The sequence below is a fragment of the Lepisosteus platostomus genome, chromosome 9, assembly GCF_059453375.1.
Source record: "Lepisosteus platostomus isolate fLepPlt1 chromosome 9, fLepPlt1.hap1, whole genome shotgun sequence".
Lineage (NCBI taxonomy): Eukaryota > Metazoa > Chordata > Actinopteri > Semionotiformes > Lepisosteidae > Lepisosteus > Lepisosteus platostomus.
The window spans coordinates 60,494,968-60,512,533 of NC_142619.1; the positions used below are offsets into that span (position 1 = coordinate 60,494,968).

The 17,566-nt window shown below is 42.5% G+C and overlaps 1 protein-coding gene across 4 annotated transcripts in view; it reads left to right on the plus strand.

Annotated features, from left to right (window-relative positions):
• Positions 1-17,566, plus strand: part of igf1 (insulin-like growth factor 1) — a 32,760-nt gene that overhangs the window by 8,817 nt on the left and 6,377 nt on the right. For 3 of the 4 annotated variants that reach the window (XM_088645963.1, XM_088645966.1, XM_088645964.1), the window contains 2 exons: positions 13,188-13,369; positions 16,533-16,568. In XM_088645963.1, coding sequence (XP_088502089.1) covers positions 13,188-13,369; positions 16,533-16,568 — 218 coding nt within the window. The remainder of the gene's footprint in view (positions 1-13,187; positions 13,370-16,532; positions 16,569-17,566) is intronic. The other variant, XM_088645965.1, reaches the window with a different exon arrangement.

Genomic DNA, 17,566 nt, shown 5'->3' on the forward strand with positions numbered 1-17,566 from the left:
CATCCAGATCCTGAGACAGCAAAGTAGGTCCCAAACCATCACCCCACCACTATGCTTGATGGTTGATATGAGGCAGTGTTTGGTTTTCTCTAAACATGACGTTTTGCATTATGGCCACATTTTTGCATTTAAGTCCACTTTAAACTCATCTGCTCAGAGCACATTGTTCCAGATATATTTCCATCAAGTGCTGTTTTGCACATGTTCTTCTTGGAGAGCTGGGGTTTACTCCTGTCTATCCTTCCATGAAAGCCATTCGTATTCAGTCTTTTCCTGGTGGTGGAGTCATGAACTCTGACACTTACCATAGCAAGAGAGGCCTGTAGATCCCTGGATGTATCTCTGGGGTTCTTGGAGACTTCTAGGAGCATCACACGGTCACATCTTGGAGAGAACCTGGTAGGATGGCCACTCCTGGGGAGATTGGTAACAGTCAACAGTTCCCACCGTGTTTTTACTGTGGAATGATGGACTTCATATTGTTTGGAAATGGCTTTGTATCCCTTCCCAGATTAATCAGCAACAATTCTTTCTCTAAAACAATGTCACAAATTTCCTTTGATCTGGATACAATGTGTTACCACAAACCAGAGTGCTTAAGACCAAACTGACAATGTTTTCTGTTTTGATATAGAGATTTGCACGTCTTAGTGCACCTGATTCTACATACCCTCTTTACTGAGATGGTGCACTTACTTTGTCACATAAAGATATCGAATGCTAACTGTTTTTTTAAAAAAAGAATGACAAAGTAGACTTTTTGTGTGTTATTTGTGACATGAGGTTATTTTAATCTACTGTTAGGATGTGGTGAGGACTAAGCGAAGGTCAAATATGTCTAAATGTGTTAAACCAATCAATCTTAAGGAGGTGTACTTACAGTACTTTTTCACCCCACTGTATATCCACATGTTCAGAGAGACACAAACAATGCTGCGCATCCAGGAGGAATATCTTCTGGTTTGGGGTATTTGCATTCACTGAATAAAAAATAAGGATGTCTTAGATTGCTCACTTAAGTGTGCTGTTCACAGGGAATAACAGCACCCCAGTATGAGAACTGAACACTGTTTATTGAGTTTTTTATTCGCAGTATATTTACTGCATCATGACCTGCTTGGCTGAGGTCCAGCCCTCTGGCCACAGGACGAGGAGGCTGGGAGCCCCTGCAGAGAGAGGAGTGACCAAGGGGCAGCTGCACAGGGGGAGGAGGGGTGGAGGAGGGACACCGGAGACAAATACAAAGGAGAGAAGTGGCTGATTTATAGTATTCATAATTGTTTTTAAATGGAGGAAATGACATCAGTAATGAAATTAGGATGTAGGTCAAATGAGGCCGATTGAACCTGTCTATGGCCATTCTTCCTGATCAGACTCCATTTGAAATTGCCGTTCCCCCTAATGTGACATGAAGATTGCTTATGGATCCTAGGTGATCCTAGGTGTTATTTTAGAAGTCCCCTCATTCCTTTAAATATTCTGAAGAGACTAAGTAGTGTATCAGTGTGGATGTTCCTCGCTTTTGTTTTCGGTCCAGTGTTAGTTCATTCACTGGTCGGTCTGTGGGCTAATGCTTTGGCAGTAGGGCATTCTATCAGAACCGCGTGTGCTCAAGGGGTCAGCAGCAGTGCCCTGTTTGGATTTGAACCCACAGCCTTTCACCTTCAAGCTCAGCACCCTATCCAATACACCAACCTTGGCCAAGCCTTCCAGGTGACAGGCCTACAGCCATATGAGCATCACAGGAGACGAATACGTCAGTTCAGCTTGCATATCATTGTAAAAGCTGCTCTGCTTAGATTTTATAAATTCAGATTTCATTACCTTGACACGAATTTGAAATAGTACACAGTGGAAAAAATGTTTTATTGAAACGAAATGTGGCTTTACCCAGCCCAAACCATAGTCAGTTTTTCCAATTATTAGTATGAACTAGAAATCTTATTATGTCTTGTTAAATGTTAAAATAGACTGAATCATCTAAAAGTGACGGCTCCAGTTACAATTATTAAAGGCAATCAAATTTTTGGTTAATTTTTTTTTCTCGGAAACCAAGTTAAAAGTCAAACTAATTATATGCAACTCAGATGCTAAAGTAAGAGGTTGCAGGGATGTTGTTATTCCCTGAGATTGATTAGGGAAACATATATGATTTATCTTCAACCAAAATTAATATACAGTAGTACCTTAACTGAAAATGAGACAATTCTAACATTTTGGAGGTATTCTGAATTGAATTTAGTTTGCTGAATTAAACTAATTTCAGTTTCATACTATTTTCCTTATGAACTTTCATTAAGATGAACTGTTGGTAAGCTAATGAACCTCTAAAGGAATATTCCAAATGATTAAAGCTTCTCCTTTTTTATTTGAGGCTGTTCTAAAGCCAGGGGTGATTTTTCTCCCCTGTCACTTAGAAAGGTCAAAATATATGAAATGTAATTTTCTTATTGCCATTTCTATTTGGGAGCTTTCAGATAGCAAATGTTTAGCCCTGTACTGCGGGGAGATCTCGTCAAAAACATCCTTCTAATTCATAAGCATCTGAAATAAACAACAGTTTGTTGAAACCAAATCCTGTATTATAACAAACGTGAAATGGTGTTTTACAAAATGGTCTGGATGAAAAATGATGTTAAATCACTGGACTGCTCTGAGTAATTTGGGTCAAAGGCTTTGGAATGGCTTATGGGGACATGATGTTTACTCTTAAAAAAAGTCTTGTTGCCACCTGTTCCCATATCCCCGTTAATTAATCCAAGGAATGCTGTTTGTGCTTTTCAGAGTTTGAATAACCCTGAAATTATTTTGCAGGTGGTACTTATTTTTACATATACTGTACATAGTATAGGTACATAGGTTTGCATGTCTCAAATATCAGGATTTTCTGTGGGCTACATACTCACCATTGTCCCAGTCAATGGTTCCTGTGCACACTTTACTCAACAGAAGCAAACAAGGCAACCTGTTATCCTGAGTGCTTTGTAATCAAGTCAGGTGAGCGCCTCTGACCTCTTGTGTCCAAGCTTTAGTATCATATTGTAATACTCCACAACTGTTTTTTGAAGCTTGTTAGTTTCAAAATATAATGGGAATAAAGAAATATATAGGGCCTCTTTATAAATAAATTAATGCATGGCTAGATCTGGGAGAAAGGCTTAAACTTAGAATGCATGTCCACTGCATGGGATACCCCGAAATAAGTATCCCCCGATACTTAAGTAAAGGTTTGCTGCCTATGCATGCTGACGCAGCTTCCTACTTGAACTACCAAGTAGCCTTGTGTTTGATCATCGGTAGTTTCCAAACGACTGATCATTTGTGTCTCTCTAATGGATACAGACCATCACATCACATCCAATAAACGCTTCCCCAGTCCCGGGACGCGCTGAGCGCAAGACAGGATACACCCTGGACGGGATGCCAGTCCATCCCTGTTTAATGAATATTCATGTATGGAAAATAAAAGAGTTATTCCTGATAGAATAAATGAACAAATTCTAGTATGCCAGAGCTAGCGCAGGGCAGAGGGCTGCAGCAGGGCAGAAGAAACTTGTGCGGTGACCAGATTTTCATGTTTGCTTTACTTGGAGCACTGTATGTGTTCCTTAGCAATTCACATTTCCTTTGGCATTCTACAGATTTTTATTGCTGTTTTTCAATTCTTTGGGGTGACAAAAGGAGCTCCTTGAGCAAAGGACTTTTGCAGGTTTGCTTTTTAATGTGTAACATATAACGAGGAGGCGTTAAAGCAGCTGATAGCGTGCTAATATTAACAATGCTTCATCTCTGTGTGTATGGGTGGGGCATAAAGAAACCAATCACTTATAACTGCAACAGACTCACACAATGTTATTTCCTGGGAAACGGCAATAGTTTTTTGTAGCAGGTGCACTGGCATTTTATTGAAAAGACTTGGTTCTCGTAGAGCCTGGATAAGCATGTGTCTGGTCTCTGGGCTCTGAGCCCTAGATGCCATATGTCATCCCAGCTCATTCCAGGGCTGTGGAGTGGCCCGGAAGTCTGGAAAGGAGGGTCATGTGTAACCCAACTGTCACCTTGCCATTGCCCAAGAAAGCTGTTGTTACACGAACAGCACAAGGACATAATTTGTCCCGCTGGGATATTGTCAGGTCGGGATGAATCCTCAGGAAGGGCAGTAACTGAGGTCCCAGGGCTTGGATTGTCTAGTAGCTGTGTAGTCAGGTGGCCATCAATCACAGCAAAGTGTCGATCTATAGTGACTAGACACTTCTGCCCAGACCTTTACACTTGGGCCTGCCCCTTGACTGGTACATTAGCATGCTTTTCTGCACAGCCTCTCCAAACACACTGACATCCATTAGGGTGGTCTGTCCAAAACCATGTGCTCCAAACAAAGCTTGGCGGCACAACTGTCAGGTCCACCTGAGGTGATGTAATCCAGCCTCCCACATACAGGACCAGCGGCTGAAGGCCGAATCCACCAGGCTCGAAGAGCAGCAGGTTAACTGGTCGTTTCACCACCTGTGCAATCAAGTCTCTCACTAAGTGATGCACGTGCAAGTGAGAGCCACTTGTGCAAGCCACTTGAGTGTGAATGAATCAAACATTACATAAAAAACATTAAATCGATATACAATATCCACACATTTTAGTTTTCAAGCACCACACATACATAGAGAGTTACCACCTGGAGGGGATGCCAGTCCATCATCCACCCAGGATGTTTTTAGACTGTGGGAAGAAACCAGAGCACCCAGAGGAAACCATGTGAACACAGTGGGAACATACAAGCCCCATGCAGATCTAACCTCACGAATTGAACCCAGAGCCCCCGTGCTGCGAGTAAGCAATGATGACCACTGCACCACCGTGCTGCTCACCGTATCCTTCCCCTACATTGATTTCTAAATCATTTCAAAGAGGCTTTGTATTTTTCCATGTTTCCCTAACTTGAGAAGAAGCTTTGGAGATTTTTAATAAAGGAAAGAGTGAAATCAGACTTTCAGCAAGTTTGCACATTCTTCACTTTCCAGATATTTGCAGAGTCTGGTCTCTCTTTTAAAGCCCAGCTCGAAAGTTGGCCTGTCTGCTGTATTGTATGTGTTTATTGGGAAATTGGTTGTGACAGAATTGAATTTTGTTAAATTGTTAGCTGTCCTGTTCTTATCACGACAGTCTGTTGATGTTGAATGATTCCTGTTAAAGGGTATAAGGAGCCTAGTTTGGCTATAAACACTTTCTTGTACCAACAAGAAAAAGGTTGCTTTCAGGTCTCCAGAATTTTCACAGCCTCCATAGAGCTGTAAACTCCTTGACACTCAGCGGGCTTTATATTGTGCCAATTCCAGAACCTACGTTTTATTAATCACGATGTGCTTGCAAAAGCTGTATGCTAGCTGCGGTACTCCAAAAGAGGAAACTCTCTGTTTATCAAGTACAGTATCTGTGACAAGGATTGCCGAGCATTATTGCACTGATAATGTACCTGCATCGTCCCAGACCTTTCCAGAAAGGACTTTTTTCAAAGAATGAATAATAATAACCTGTAAACCTTCCGCCTGGGAGTTATTGGCAGAGCCTGTAGGTTTTCCAGTGCTGTGCTCTGTCCCAGGCTTGTAAATTCTGCCGTGTTGGCAAGGTGAGTTCCTGCTGAGGATCGCATGGGTCCCTCAGAATAGCTGGAATTATTTCCCATTTCTGTGGTGCAGTGACTCACGGAGGATGCTAGCCCCGGACTGGGACGCGTTTCTTTCCAGACCCCCTCCCATGGCAGTGCTCTCCTGCAGCACCAACGCCATCCCTTCCCATTCTCCCTTCCCGTTAAACTGGCCGTTTCCACTCGCGCCTCCTGGACGGTCCCACACAAAAGCACTTTCCACAGGCCCCTTGGTGTCCCCCACTAATTCATACCACTTGTGCAGGAAAGGCCCCACAACCTTAGATGGCCCATAAGGATTCCCTGGAAATATATAGCAGTCTTGACTTTGTTTGAAGGAAATGCTGAAGAGTAGGTTCGCTCTAATCCCAGAAATGGCTTGACAGTGCATGAGCTGACACCCTAGGAATGGGGGCAGAGATCTAATTAACCCATTTTTTCTCCTCCCCGACTGAAGCAGGCAAATTGAATGAAACTTGTCGCTCTCTGTGGGCTGTCCCAGTTTTCCTACTATTTCAAATGGATTCTGCAGCCATTCAATGGAAAGAAAACTGTACTGGAATGAAAACTGGAAACCAAAGCCGCCATCAGCGAGCTGCTTTGGAATCTTATTTTGTACACGGACGCCTGCCAGTTGTATTAAAGTATTTTTCCAAGTTTGTTTACAAAAGCTCACAGACACAAACCTTTGTTTACGGGGATCAGAAGCAATAATCCTTCCTAATACACCGGTTTTAAATCTGTTTCAGGCGATTAGTTTCTCAGCTCCAGCTGTTTGTTCGGCAGAGTTTCAGGTTATTTTGAGAAACAGCGGATGTTAATTTGTGGGGCTTTACTCATAGGCGTGGAAAACAAGCCAAGAAATCTGCCCACATCACAGAAAACTGGCTAGCGACAAGCTGTCTAATTGCATAATCATAAACTCTGGCTCAAACATATGCTTTTGAGTACACTAATGTTTTTTTCTACACTCAGCCTGCTTTGTTTGGACAATGAGAACAATAGTTAAACCTGTTTTTAATATTTAGCTGTATTGTCTTTAGTCCTCTGCAGGGCCTTCTCTGCATTCATGGCAGAAGTGTGGATGGATGGCTGGGTTTTAAAATAACCCAAATTATTCAATTATGTTGAACAATTATAGAAGGCATTGAATTACACAATTCACATTTTTGCAAAAACATAGAAGCAACCACCCAACTCTGTAAATACATAAATCAAATATGTTATTCAAATACAGCGTCTAAAATGTAAAACCTATTCTGTAAAGACTTGTTTTTTCTCTGCATCTGCAGATGCGTGGGTAAGCGCTTACAGTAGATGTGTACATGCCTTCTCCCTAGTGGGAACAGTGCACGTGCTCCCCACAGGGACAGTGAAAGATTGTTGTCTAGTGCTCGCCTCTAGTGACAGGTACCCCACAGTTTATCCCAGGGATGAAAGGTGGCTTTATCCAAAACCTTAACACAGTTTAAAATGGTTCTCCCAAGAACAAAATAAAATGAATACGCTACACAACATCAAGTACTCAGGCTGCTCAAAGAACAGCCTGAGGAGGCTTTATAATCTTCAGGGCAGAGTGTCGCTGTGCTTTCCTGGAAAACTGAAAGGCACAAACACAGTGGTCCCTGTAATTACTTAGTGCAGGAAAGGGCTTGTGGTCAGGGGCTGCGTCTTTCTCAGAGTTAGGTCCCCTTCTGCATCCAAACCCAAATTGTCGCGACCAGGCAAGTGGATACCAGAAGTTAATGCTCTCTGTCAGTGCTGGCAGCATTTCTAGCCAAGAGCTATTAACTCTGAAAGGGAAAGGCATTTCCTCCTTGTAAATGCCATATTAAATTATTATTATTTAATTTGGTAACAGGGAAAGCCTATTGAGCTGTATAGCTCATTTTCAAAAGTGTCCCGGGCGAATGGGAGTTGTAAATGGAGATGGTGCTTTTTATAAGTCACTCAGGAGGGATGTGTGTGTGTGTGTGCGCGTATTTGGAGGTGGGGAGCTAGGGTGACCAAAGTTCACATCGACTCGGATGCTGAACACTATCTCTTAGATACTGTAGCAGGTTGAGCAGGTTTGGAGGACCAGTGACCTCCCAAAATCTGCAGGGGTCCATTCTTCTAAATCCTGATGCAGAATTGCTAGCTGCTAAAATGAGGATTTTTTGTTAAGCTCTTAAACCATTAACCATGAGGTTTGGGGATCCCCATAAACATAGGTTCATTTCTGATTTATTCCCACTTTGTTCTTAATTCGTACATTGATGAAAATTTCAGTGGAGATGGAAATGAACAAATTTCAGGCTTGAATGAGCTGTCTCTTTCCTTCTGTTTTTTACTTTTCTTGAGAATGTGCCTTTGGTTCGGGCTGCTGTTCTGGAATTAAGGAGAGCAACAACTGGCTTAGCAATTTCCCAGCTCTTGTTGGCCAGCTGTTTAGGGATTGCTCTGTTTTACAACAGGGCATCATTTTCAAGTAGTCAGAAACACATTACACAGAACAGCGACTCCAAGTACCCTCTGAATGGGCCTGGCCTGTGCTCAGCTGAGTCTTTCTTCTGAGTTCATTAAATTCATGTTTCAGCCTTTGGGGTGTTTTGGCATTCATCTCTGTTATCAGTTGGACGTAGGCTGAGATTGTTTGTCTAAAATTAGCTGTGTTTCGTGTTGTATTGGAAATGGTGGCAGAGAATCGGAAAGACTGAGTGGTTTTGAGAGAGAGAGCTACCCATATGTTTTCAAGCCAATGAGCTTGACAAGTTGAGAAGTTTGGGATCTTCTGTGTTGTACATGTTATCTTACCTAACAGCATTGTATATTTATGTTAAATAGCCAGCCTGCATATTTCTGTCTACAAAAATGCAAATGCCTTTAAATATCAATTAAAACTGTACAGATTGAACTTAATATTACAGATGTGAGTGTGATCCTTGAGTCCTTGAGACCAACTGTGTGCAATTCAAAAGGTGATCTATAATGATCCTTATCATTGTACCATTTGTTTGCCTCTAGTTTTAGCAAAATGTGAAGACTTTGTTGTCCAGTGTAGTGGGCGTTGGACATTACATGGATGAGGTTAGGAGTATATGGTATCTCATATGTTTGTTTTCTTTATGGCAGCCCATATTATATCTGGACAGTTAGCAATTAGCAATTAGCTATCATCTATTAGCTATTTATCTTTTTATCCTTCTGCTATTTACTTAAGCTAATATCTAATGAGTCCATATGCACACACCAATACACATTAGAACAAAAGTGTGTTCAAGTAGGGAGCTGCGTCAGCAGGCGTCGGCTGCAAAGGAACAAGTAAAGGTTTATTCCCTGCTGAAAAGAGAAGAAAAGAAACACAATGTTTCGGCTGTGGAGCCTCACACCTGAAGAAGGCTCCACAGCCAAAACGTTGTATTTCTTTTCTTCTCTTTTCTGCACGGCATAAACCTTTACTTGTTCCTTTGCAGTGTTTGAAAATGTTATGTTCCAACGGAGTGATCTATTCATGTAGGAACAGCCCAGCACATGGATTCCTAGATTCCTAGATGTAAAGTAGTCGCAGACCAGTGCTGTGCTGTGGCTGATTTACTGTAAGTGACCTCTCTGGGGGGGATGATTGCTGATGCCCGTACATCTGCTGTACTGCTGGAGGCATCAGCTCGGCTAGCAGAACAGTCAGTTTACATTACCTTCAGGGCAGTGATTGGCAGCTTAAAAGCCAACAGCAGGAAGTGAAATATAGCCGATGAGAATCCAAGTAACCGCTGTGCACATCTCGTGCAGAACTATTGCACATAGACCAACTGTGGTGGACTGAGTGGTCCCAATTGTCCATAGACTTCTATTAACATCTAGTACATCTGATGACACAAATGCAGTTATAATACTCCTGGCAGTAGACCAACCCAATGTTGGGAATATTCTCTTACATATTTGTTAGGTACAGAAACACTGTGGGTAATCTGAATAATATGACAAAGAACCTTTCTAGGTAACTGTTAGAATGATGACATATTATGTGTTAATATAAATATAAATGAGGTGTTTTACCCCTATATAAAATAGCACCAAGTTCATAAAACTGAATTTGTACTTTGAACTTTGTGAGGACATTTCTGCAGTGTAAACTGGATATAGAAAGTGCTCAGTACATCATAATGCAGTATACTGTCAATCGAAGACTATGAAATTTTAATGAGAGAGACGATGGAAGTGGAGACAAAAAACTGTTGTTTTGGAGGAGCTGTGTTTGGAGCTTTCTCTGTTAATATTGATTCTGTCTCACGTGGGAATGGATTCATGTTGGGCAGAACTTGTTCCCGAGACCTCATGAGAACTGTTTCTAGACGAGGAGAGATCACCTTATTCAGGCTATAATGAAGCAGCTGACTCATTTGAAACTTTTTCAGTTGTTTTTTATTACAACCAAGAAGCTGTGGCGGTGAGTTTTTGTTTGACAGCAGCAACCGAGAGACTGCGTTTACTAACTTTAGCACTTTATTAATCTGGAGATATAGGACGTATTTCCTATACCTACTGGGGCTGAAGGTGGCCCTCATTCCTCTAGGAGCTTATTAAAAGGAAAGGAGTCAGGCCTTTCCCTGCTGGACAGGCTAGTGGATAATGAATAGGAATTCTGAAAAGTAAAACATGATATTTTCAGCATCGGGCGACTGTGACGTCCTTCACTGGAGAGTAACTGCCAAAAAGGGTCCGCACAGTGCAATGTGATATCCTGTAAATTTTACTCTAAAGAAATGTGTGTCATTAACGCCATCCATATATCACAGAGTCAGCCAAGGGGCTGGATGTGAGCACAGGGCAGTTATTGTGTAGCTTTGAGTCAATGGATGAGATCCATTTTGAGCAAATGTACAGTCTTTTAGCCAAGCTGATACTCACTTTCTTGCTCACAGCACATTTTACTGGTCTCCAGCACAGCTGTGAAAGCCAAATTTATTTGTAACAAATGTATGAACTTCTAAAAATAGGTGTATTCAGTAGGGGCGTACAGGGCTTAATTAAGTCGCCCACAGGCTCTTGTTTATCGCACTCTTCTCCGTATCGCCCCTGGTGGATACCCCCCTTGGGTGAAAGGCTGTTCCATGTGGTCACACGCTTCAGCCCTTAGTGGTTGCTGTGTTCTGTATGGAGTAAGCAGTGACGTCCACCAGGCTCAGCTGTCAATAGGAAGGGGTGCCGAGAGTTTGTAAAATGTCCAGCCTAAGGCAGTATCAACTATCAAGACACATGTAGCTTTATTTTGCTAACATCAGCAACTGAATGGAGTGATTCTGTAGAAGCCGGTGTTCAACAGAGTTCATGCAGAATCCCACCTCAAGCAAAGGGGATTTCAGCTCACAAATTCACAGTTTTGTTGATGTCTTTCAATTGTTTCTTTTGAAAAAGTGTATGTTTAACCCTGTTGCTCTGGCCCCACATGAGAGTTAAATTCTGAATTATGTTTGGTCCACCTGGGTATTAGTGCTTCACAATAGGCGAATAACTCACTGGTTCAGTTCCTGTCCCAGTCCTAGCAACATCCTTACTCAACATGATTGTCTCATGTTGTAACCCAGGAGGTTAACAGCCTGGCTGTATTGTCACTGAAGTTGAAGTGTGACTAATTTCCTGCTACTGCAGCAGTGATCACGAGGCAGTGAACCCTTGGAGGCTTCAGTATTACAAAGTCAACATTCCTTATCATTTCAAAAGTTAACTTAACCTGTTTACTGCCATCTACATGTGAGGGTAACAGGGAAACTACAAATCACATAAAGGCAGTAGAGAGGATGTACTGTATATTTTTAGGGGACTGCTGAAGTTCTTAGGGCACAATAGTGTTGACGTTTACTCATGTTCTAAAGAAATGCACAACAGAAAACAGGGTTCTGATCAAAAAGGCAAGTTCTGAAATTAGAAACTGAGTCAGCAAATAAAAGCTGAGTATTTCACAGCTGTCAGTCTGATTTAAGGCTTTGGCAGGAACTACAGTTTAATTGAGAATAATATAAAATGGGACATGAGGCTTTTAAGAATTTTAAAATTTGCTTTTGAAAACTGTTTAAAACTACAGTAGCTAAAAGGCAAAATGGTTTTCATACCTTGAAAATAGTTCTCTTTATGCAATTGAATTCACCATTGAGCTACAAACATTGCAAATTTCCAGTTACAGATATAAATCTACTAAAAGGAGAATAATAGTAATTTGAAGAAGTGTAGTGAATAGTGTTTCTATTTTTAATTAGCTGAAGCCTGTACTCAAGGTGATATATGAATTTCCTTAAAAACCTGACAGGATATAGAAATACAGAACACAGAATAACATTGGCAACAATAGCAGTGTGGAGTCATGGCAGGTATGATCTCAGGCCTGGAGGTTGCCGGGTTCAACTCCTATACCTAACAAAGTCCTCACCGAATAAAAGGGTCTCCAAGTTGCAGCTTTTTGCATTTGACCTCCCTAGAGCAGTAAAGGAACAAGTAATAGGTGTATTCCGTACTGAAAAAAAAGAAGAAAGAAAACAACGTTTCGACCATGGAGCCCTCTTCAGATGTCAGGTGTGAGTCACAGCCAAAACGTTGTGTTTTCTTTCAGCATGGAATAAACCTATTACTTGTTCCTTTGAAGCCTATGCATGCTGCCACAGCTACCCACCTGAACTACTATTCCCTAAAGCTGGGTTATCATCTTGAAGCCTGATCTCACCAGGTCTCAGCAGCTAAACAAGCTTTAAATACTGAAGGGAGAGGGCCGTGGTTGGATAATTGGTTCGGGAGTGAGAATTTGTGGAATCTGGTGCATGTGGGAATGTGATGGGTTCAATTAGGATTGAGATTGTGAAACAGTGGGTTTGGGAATGTAACGGCGTTTGGGTGGGAGAGTGTGGGGCGTGACAGCTAAGGGATGAGATGTCAAACCAAGTTTCTGACTCTTTGGCTATTGCAGATTTTCAAAAGAGAAGATGTCCAGGTTTAATTCCACTCTGGGCTCGTACGCTCGGTCTTCCTCAGGTTTCCCTTTAGTTTGACGGTTCCTCTCTCCTCCCCCTGCCCTGCAGTGCAGTGGGGCTGCTGTGTGTCAGCCTGGTGTGGGCTGTGCTTCAGAGGCAGGTGCAGTGGCGTAATGCTCTTCGGGATGAAAAACCCTCTGTCTGAAGTATGTTAGCATTCAATATCAAAACAGCCCAAGGTACGACACGTGTTGTCAATTGCAACACGTAATTTACAGCGGTAAAATCAAATGCAAAGATGCAATCACAGTCTCAACAAGGAATATTACAGATATTTTTTACAATACTTAGTTTTGGCCAGGGGTGTTTTTAAGAACCTGAGACAATTACAAATGATATAAGGCCCTCTGGGGCATAAACACACCCAGGATCTAGCCGGTTCTAGGTTGAACGTGTGAGGGAAGGTTGGAGAACCACGGATAGCTTTAGGATGTCAAAGTGTTTGCTTGCTGTTCTCAGCGTAAAGAGAGGGCGTTTGCACTAGTGGCTGTGAAAGTGTACGAATCTGTGTCTCTCTCTCTCTCCCTCCTGCCCGCCCCCCACAGACAAGCCCACCGGCTACGGCTCCAACACGAGGCGTCCCCACAATCGCGGCATCGTGGACGAGTGCTGCTTCCAGAGCTGTGAGCTGTGGAGGCTGGAGATGTACTGTGCGCCGGTCAAGCCCGGCAAGTCGGCCCGGTCCGTACGAGCTCAGCGCCACACGGACGTGCCCAAGACGCAGAAGGTAGGTCCAGCTTCAGCAGCCACCCGGGTGCCCGCGGGCGGACTGGGATTGGCTCCCAGCTGAAGCCGCAATGGCTCGCTGTCGTTGAAGAGCAGCGCGTTGGTTTTCAGGTCCATGTCTGCTCATAGATGGAGCCAGTATTTGTCATCCTCATTACAATACACCACTTTTAATAGCAAGAAAACACTTGAATCTAATGTTTTCAAATACGTTATGACTGTATACAACCAGAGCGATGAAAACTCATGTTTCTTATGTGGACTGCTTATGTGAGCAGTGACTCAAAACCCAGACTCCTGTCGAGGAGACCAAGCACTAACTGGGGCCAGGCAACGTGCCGTGCTTAAGTCAAACCCTGCCAGGTCTTCTGAAATGAGCCTGAAAGGGACTTTTTCCATTAGACACTGGTCATTGGTCGACCAGGAGGTGTCCCTCTTACTTTCAGACTGGAAAGTCTTTCGACAGGGCACCGTGTGGTAGAAGGTGTTGTCTCTCACATGGGATTATAGACCATGGCCTTGTCAGAAATCTGTATGATGAAGATCTTACAGCCAGTCTTGACAGAAAACCCCGGCAAGGTCACCGCAAATTCCAGTTTCCAGTTCAGACCAGTCTGGATTTCCCCTTCAGTGAATAGTAAAGAAAAAGAATTGAAGAATCAAGAACTGACCCCAACCTTCAAGCCCCTGCTTCATGACTCTGACCTGGTCAGTTGAAAGGTCTCTTATCTCAGTGAGGATTAAAGTCCATTTCCTTTCCCACTCTCACCCCCAAGTATTCCTAGACAGGCAAACCCTGAAGAAAGGTTAACATTAAAGTCCTGTTGGGTCAATTTACACCCTTAAAAACATACTGTGCTAAAATGAATGAATAATGCATTGAATTTGAAAACTCAGCTGATACAGAAAATGAAGGACAATATATATGGAGTTTAAGTGTCCTTTGAATCAGTGGGGTTTAGTTATGGAGGACCTCTGTCTTCTGTTTTTGCCCAGCTGAGTTCTTAATTTTAGGCAAATTTATTTCAGTATTGTATTTGAGACATGTTTCTGAAATTTGTTTTTACACTTTTAAAAAGACCTGTGGCAGTTTGTGAGTTTCAAATCTTTCCCCTTTCAGGTCTCCTGCCTGAAATATAATCAGTCGGACCTCGGCAGTACATAAAAACTCTCACTGTGGGAATAGTTGATACAGTGTCTTTCCCACCTGTGTCTGTTAATCATAAACTGGTCACGTGTTAAGAGTGTTTAGACAGAAATAAGGGAGAAAATTCTTAATTAACAAGATGAGAAGAACCACATAAAGTTCTGTGTGCTGAAGAATAACACTAGTGAAGTTGGTTATTTATTAAACCAAGGACTGAGTGCAAGAACAGGTAAATAAGTCAAAGTAGATAGCAGATCAATTATAACATCAATTAACACAATGATAAATAACTCATTTGGAATGAAAATCAAAAACATGGGCTGTCTCAGGAACTAGATGTTATTAACACATTGAAAACCTGTCAGGAATAATGGCAGGAAGGACATGTGTTTCAGAGCAATTTCTTGCTTCTTCCACTCTAAAGTTTTTCTTATTTTTCTAAAGATTTTAGCAACTGTAGGAGGTTTGGTGTATGAAGCAGACTTGTAAAAGGTTCTGTGTTTAAGGCTGTGTCAAGCACTCTATAAAGAAATATTTATCTGCTCAGCTTAAAGCCACGTCTGTCTCCTGAGTCTGGCTGCTGTGCTGTCACAGTGAGCATTCCTGGTGCTGAGGCTGTGATCTTGGGAGTTGGGAGTGTTTTCCTGTTATTATTGTTTTTGCACAAGGCCAAACAAGACACCAATCTGGATGAGACCTTATTTCCTGGCTCTCCTTTGCCAGGAAACAACCAGTCCAAGTGTTCCAGTGCCTCGTTGAAACTTTAGTTTTCTCAGCCATGTGGCTTTGCTAAGCACAATACATGCCTTTCTGGGAGGCTGGACAATTGTCCATGTGCCAGGTGCCTGGTGTCATACCCAACATGCCTGTCCATGTGCCAGGTGCCTGGTGTCATACCCAACATGCCTGTCCATGTCCCAGGTGCCTGGTGTCATACCCAACATGCCTGTCCATGTGCCAGGTGCCTGGTGTCATACCCATCAGGCCTGTCCATGTGCCAGGTGCCTGGTGTCATACCCAACATGCCTGTCCATGTGCCAGGTGCCTGGTGTCATACCCATCAGGCCTGTCCATGTGCCAGGTGCCTGGTGTCACACCCAACAGGCCTGTGTATGAGTCAGGTGCCTGGTGTCACACCCAACAGGCCTGTGTATGAGTCAGGTGCCTGGTGTCATACCCAACAGGCCTGTGTATGAGTCAGGTGCCTGGTGTCATACCCATCAGGCCTGTCCATGTGCCAGGTGCCTGGTGTCACACCCAACATGCCTGTCCATGTGCCAGGTGCCTGGTGTCATACCCATCAGGCCTGTCCATGTGCCATGCAGTCTCAAGGCTTCTGTGTTTTGCTGAGACACCTCTGAACCTGTAGCCTGTAGGGTTCTGCTCCTCCTGTGTCCATATGCTGATTTCTGCTGCTTTTTGTTGAGTTGTTACACTTGGAACAACCCATAGGTGGATCGTACCATAGCTGTGTCATTAGTTAGGAAACCCCAAAAATAACACAATAGCTAAGTTACACAGACTATTTCGTCTGGGCAATGGATCTCCCATTGGGCCTTGTTCATCAGTACATTTGTTTCTTAGCCCTCAAGGCCTGCAGAGGTCAGGAAAAGGTCCAAAATATCTTGTGGTGCCAGTAGACCATGAGTTTGATCCATTTACCCTGTTGGTGTTTAGAAAATATTGTGTTTTTGTAAGCTTTTAAGGCCATTCTTCAATACCCATTTGCTATTTTAGACTTCTTTAATTAAGCCGCATGCAACCAAATTGATTACATTAATCAAATCAAGTTATTTATTGTATATCATTCAGGTGTTAACTGGCAGAATTTCAGCCCTTAACCACAAATTGAAATACACTGTGAACTATTCAAGAAATGGTTGATTAGAAATATGGGGGTAGATCTGTTCCTTAATGATTTTGTATATTGAAAAGTTTTTTTTTTCTCGTCTTTCTATGAGTGCCACAACTTTAAAATTATCACATGCAAATGCTGTCATTTTGTATTTTGTTACAGAAAAATGTATCTGGTAATAGTCACCCATCTTGCAAGGTATGTCTTTTTCCAGGCAGATGCAAGTAGAAACCTAATGCACGGAGTCTGGCATGCTGTGATGTGGTGTTGAAGCATGCATAGTATGCTGGAGAGGTCTTTATTGATATTCAACAGCATGCTTGCATGGGTTTGCATGTGATTTCAGCAACACAGGTGAAAAAACAAGCATTAGAAAACAATACTGCATTTTTAGTTTTTATTTTGCCTAAAACCTGCAGAAATCGAATTATTTTGTAGTAAAGGTTACCCTTGAGTAATTCCTCTACAACTGGATAACCAAATGTGAATTGCTAATTGTTAAGCTCAGCTCAATGCCTCAACCCTAGCACTTGTGTACATGGGAGGTGTGCATTTTCATCTATCATTTTTCACTGTGTGATCTACAGCGCTCTTCAGAGAGCTAACATCAGTTGCAGGCATTAGACTTCTCACTTTCAGAGGAGTCTGGCCAGTCACTGTTGTGGAGGAAGCTAAGGATATAATAACAAACTACAGGCCTACATAACCTTAGTGGCACTCAGCCAATTGTGTCACTACCTGGGGAATCCTGGTCACAAACTGGACCCTATGATTCAATTAGTACCTCTGCTGGTTTGGCCAATGAGAAGTCCTGAGATCCTTTGCTAATTTCATATCTTGTCTTTTTTCACATGATAGTCGATATTTTGAATTATGTCTGGTCATTGTTCTTCATGTTATACTGTCTTGGGTAGGTGTGTGTATGTTCTAGAGTTTGTAAGCATCTCGCCAAGACTATGTGTTATTACTACTGCTCATGAGGTTAGCTGGTCATTTCTGAATCTACAAGACCATGCTTTCAAAAAACTGCAAATTGGCAGTTCTCATCCACTCAGCTTTGTGTGCCGAGTTCATCGTAGCCCCATGTGGATTGAATAAAACCCATTAATCAAGACAACAGTCCTCTTGGTAGTCTTATATAAAGCCTAAAGGAAAGTGTAGGAAGGCAGCCTCAAGCATGCTTACATCTTCACTAT